The sequence below is a fragment of the Lontra canadensis genome, unplaced genomic scaffold (assembly GCF_010015895.1).
Source record: "Lontra canadensis isolate GAN:19392208 unplaced genomic scaffold, GSC_riverotter_1.0 scaffold148, whole genome shotgun sequence".
Classification (NCBI taxonomy): domain Eukaryota; kingdom Metazoa; phylum Chordata; class Mammalia; order Carnivora; family Mustelidae; genus Lontra; species Lontra canadensis.
Genome location: NW_022631142.1, coordinates 1,063,470 through 1,068,425, shown reverse-complemented (window position 1 = coordinate 1,068,425; position 4,956 = coordinate 1,063,470). Strand labels below are relative to the sequence as shown.

The window sequence follows — 4,956 nt, the reverse complement described above, 5'->3', positions numbered from 1 at the left end:
CTCTCTCTCTCTCTCACAGGAGCAGCCTATCCCGGGGAACGCATTTACGAACTACAAAACCCAGGCTGCTCTGCGCCTCCCAATAGAAATGCGGCAGGTGCAGGTGGCCGCACTGCATTCTGGAGCTTGCAGTCTCCTGAGAATTCCATTGTGTCTGTGCCTACAAATTTGTAGGGATTCTAATAAAAAAGAGGTGTGTATTTTTGTTTGGGTGTGTACTTTTGTCACGTATCTTTCACTAAGCATTAACTCCGCACTGTCGGACTCAACTAGTGCGGACTCCTTAGTCTGGAGACTCAGCCAGTCCCTGAGCGAGGAGACGGGAAATTTTGACCTGTTTGTTGTTTAAAAAACAAAACAAAACAAAACAAAACAAAACTGAGAAAGAAATAACCCAGAAAGTTTAAAAACAACTAGACAAGCATATTTAACCAGAAAAGCTTTACGCTTTAAATGCCTGCAGTGACTTTTGTCCTGGTTCCCCGAAGAGCTAGGTCAGTTTTGCAATAAGAGATCCGAAGTTCGGTTTTTTCGGAGCTTGCATCAGTTGGTTGCATCATCCCTGAGTGGAAGAACTGCGGCTGCAAGGAAAAATAAGTCCAGGGCTGCTTCTCCAGCAAGAAGAGGGCATTCTTGTTAAGGCTCAAGACCAGGCACTGCAGAACAGGTTTGCCAGGTCTCGTGGCCCGGGCAGGAACTTAAGAATGAAATCCGGTTGTCTAGTCTTTTTTTTTTTTATTTGCAGAGCAAGAAAGAGGAGGCCAATGGCAACGCGCCGACTGTTGGGAACTGCTGACTTCACCGATCAGTAATTAGCTCTGTGAATATTAAGCGCAGCGGTTCTTGGGGGGAGGGGCTCGCTTGCAGGCCGACGCAACCAGCCACGGTTCTCCCGAGCCCTCTTCCCATACCCCACCCTCGCTATCTCCTCCACCTTTTCCTTCCCGGTCTTCCGACCGAACACCCAGAATCGAGGGGAAGCAGCTTGCGCTGGAGAGCAACTCCCACACCCTTCTACGTGATCTGCACCTTTAAACTTACTCCATCTCAAACCGGGCCCCGGAGGCACCACCCACATCCGTCTAACATCACTTCCTCCAGGGTTACGGAGGCGTGGGGAGGGGGGAGAATCTGGGAACGCGAGGGGTTGGGCTGAGTCGCACTTGGGGAACGGCGCGGACCTTCTGCTGGCACTCTGGCCGTCTTCCGTCTGCTCAGCCCAGTGGCCCCGCGCATCTACTTCCATGGAGCTGCGGTCTCATCTCGGGGCCACCTGTTTGCTGGGCTTCAGTTTCCTGCTTCTCGTCACCTCTTCTGATGGACATATTGGGCTTGGAAAGGGTCAGACCAACTTCTTATCTTAATCTTTACTCATACTGGGCCCAGCCCAGTATAACCCTCTTGTGCTAACACGATTCTCCTCCCGTTCTATCTCTTCGGCCACGCCAGGTTTCTTTCTGTCCTCCCTAACCGCTCCTAGATTTGAGGATTTCTTGAGGGTAGGGAATAGCGGGTCTGGGGAATGTTGAGATGAGGGAGTTGTGCTGGAAGCCTCCCTAAATTCTTGGGTTGGGAGTAAGGAATGACCCTTCAATTAGGGAAAGCATGTTTAAGAGTCCAGCATACGTCCCTAGCACTTGGTAAGCCCTCAGGAACATTCAGTCACTTCTTCTGGAAGAAATAGGGCCTCTGGACACCTGCATATACAGAGATCTTTCCTTGGCTTTGAGATCCCCACACTTACCTCTTCCCTGAAGAGTTGGGTTATTGCCTCCTCTGTACAGGTCTTGGGGAGACTGGGCCTTACGTACCAGGAAGGTGTGACTGGTATATAAAGAAAGGCCAGATGAAGGGTAGAAGTTCTGTTGTTAGAGGGTAACTAACAATTGTCCTTGGTGTGCTTCAGTCAATGTATTTGGAGAAACTGTATTTTTTTGAGGACGGAGGGAACAGTGGTTATGAATGGGGGATGGGAGATGTGACCCCCTACTCCATCCCCTTCCCTACATCTTCTTGAAGCTCAGGGTTTGTGCTTTTGCTAAGTGGAAGAGTGGTAGCATGGATTCCCTTCTCCCTCCTTTTTTTGTATGGACCTTACTGGATGGAACGATTCTGATGCAGTCCTGCTGTTTTAAAATTCTTCTATATCCTCCCTATTTGCGTATTTATTGGTAGGTGATGAATTGGGTGCATATTCAGTGTACCTGAATACGGTCACTCCAGCAAATAATTAATTTTTGAACCCCTGCTGTATTCCAGGCACTGCCCTAGGCACTAGGGATATAGCAGTGGACAGGACGGATAAGGTTCCTGTTCTCACAAAGTTTATATTCAAGTGAGAGATACAGAGAGTGGACACATGAACAAGAACAAATTAAGAAGCAAAGTAATTTCTGCTAGGGATAAGTGCCATGAAGAAAATGAAACCGTGATGGAGTAGGATGGCTGGGGAGGTTAAGGGAGCCAGCATTACATGAGCTAGAAGCCAAAGAAGGCTTCTCTGAGAAGGTAGGTTTCCATCTCAGTAATGAAACCGCTTGGTGAATTCTACTGGGCCAGAATGTTTTCAATACTGACAACCCCATTTTAAAACAGATTACTGTATATTTAGCACAAAATTGTAAGTACCAAGGGAGACAGAATATGGTGTTAGGAATGTGAGTGTAGATTTGAGTTTTATTTCATTCTGCTATTGACCATGTGAGAGGCTTAGGACAAGTTGCTTAACCTTTCAAAGCTCAGTTCTTCGTCTGCAAAATGGGCATAATAATAACTACCTTGGATACTCAGCAAATAATTTATGACTGTTAGGTGTAGGCAGTATCTTGGAGTCACCTATTTAGTATCTTTATTCCTTGTTAGACATTAAGTCTATGTGTGGTGGTTCCAGTTGCCATTGCTGCATAATAAACTACACCCAAATTTAGTGGTATAAGGATATCATTTTATTATGCTCATGATTCTATGGGCCAGGAATTCAAACAAGGCATGGTGGGAAAGGTATGTCCCTTGGTTCTGTGTCTGGGGCCTCAGCTGAGCAGGTTACTTCTCCCTGTGGTCTTTCTTCAGGGGTTAGGTATGGGCTTCCTTGCCATATGACAGCTGTATTCTGAGAGGGTCCACCCCAAGAGAACAAAGAGGAAATGCGTTGCATTTTTGTCATCTAGCCTTACAAAGTCACATAGCATCGCTTCTACTGTAAAGACATGTTCAAGAGGAAGGACCCCCATGGAAGGAATGTTGAGGTAACTTTGTAAGAAAAAGCACGTGGAGTGAGAGATATTATTGCAAGTATAATCTGCCACAATAAGCCGGGACCATTTGTGTCTCATTCATGCTCAGGAAGAGTTGTTAGAAGAAGAAATGAATGGTACCTGATCATTGAGATCCCTGTCTTTTTTCAGCTTATAGTCTGAAGATTGTCAGACAAGTAAGCAAGCAATTGCATAGACTGTGTATGTACTGGGAGCAGGGGAATACCGGGTAACTGTAGGAGGTGGGTGGGGGGACTTGAGGCAGGAGGGCTGTTGTGAGGATTAAGTGAAAAAAATGATAGGCACTTCATATCATGTTACAAACTTAGAAAGTATTTAGTTAGTATTATTACGCCCTCCCAAGGGAGAGTATTTATTTGTTCTGAAAGGAATTAATAATTTTTCAAACTTTTGGTTTTTTGTGTCTCTTGGGTATTTCTTTGGAAATAAATTATAGCCCACCTACCCCACCTCCCCAAAATATGTTAGCTGAAGCAGTGTTCCTGAAAATCTTGATAGTTAAGATTTATTCCCAAATGTTTCCAGAAGATGGCCTGTTGGTTTGCAGAGAGGAGAGACTAAAAGACCCTACTTTTTCATTAAGAACAGGAAGTATGGTGGTATGCTGGAGCACTGGATGGGAATCAGGAGGCCTGCTTTTTAATGCTGGTCAGACCAGGTAGCCAGCTCTGGTCTTCCCTGGGGACTCTTTACTGAATGAGAGTATTGAACTATATATAATTCCAAAGAGTCCTTCCAGCTCTAACATAATGTTCTCAAATACAGTTGACTCTTGAGCAATACAGGGGTTAGGCGTGCTGATCCCCCCACACCCCATATTCAATCAGCATATAACTCCTCCAAAACTTTACTGATAGCTTTCTGTTGACCAGAAGCCTTACCAATAACATAATCAATAACACATATTTTTTTAAGATTTTTTTTTTTTAAATTCATTTGACAGACAGAGATCTCTAGTAGGTGGAGAGGTAGGCAAAGAGAGAGAGGAGGAAGCAGGCTTCCCGCTGAGCAGAGAGCCTGATGCGGGGCTCGATCCCAGGATCCTGGGATCATGACCTGAGCCGAAGGCAGAGGCTTTAACCCATTGAGCCACCCAGGCGCCCCTCAATAACACATATTTTTATGTTATATGTATTATATTCTGTTTTTCTATAATAAAGTAGCCTAGAGAAAAGAAAATTAAGAAAATCGTAAGGAAGAGAAAATATATTTATAGTACAGTACTGTAAAAAAAAAATCCTTGTATAAGTAGATTCATGCAGTTCAAACCCATGCTGTTAAGGGTCAACTATAATTTTGTTGTTCTCTGTGTCATAAAAATTTGGAGTATGTCACCAATGGGGGAGTTGTAATGACTAACATTTTTTGTACATTCACTATATTCCAGGCACTGTACTGTGCATTTTTCGTGTTTTGACTGGTTTAATCCTCATGATAACCCTCTAAGATGGGTAATACTTTTTCTTATCATCCTCATTTCACAGATGAAGAACCTAAAATGGGGTAAGGAGGGGGCGGTCACACAGCCAGTAAATGGACTCTCTGGGATAGAAATCCCAGAGGTTGTGCTTTCAACCAGTACACCGTTCCTGCCTCTGACTGCAGAAACTCCTTTGAAGACTTCACAGGAGAAATGAGAAGGCTGTTAATGGGGGCCGTTTATGTGCTCTCCAGCCTGAAA

General features: G+C 44.7%; 1 protein-coding gene across 1 annotated transcript in view; it reads left to right on the top strand.

Moving 5' to 3' along the window:
* Positions 1 to 1,109: 1,109 nt before the first annotated feature.
* Positions 1,110 to 4,956, top strand: part of TXNDC12 (thioredoxin domain containing 12) — a 32,231-nt gene continuing 28,384 nt past the window's right edge. The window contains exon 1 of the mRNA XM_032844108.1: positions 1,110 to 1,341. Coding sequence (XP_032699999.1) covers positions 1,245 to 1,341 — 97 coding nt within the window. The 5' untranslated portion in view covers positions 1,110 to 1,244. The remainder of the gene's footprint in view (positions 1,342 to 4,956) is intronic.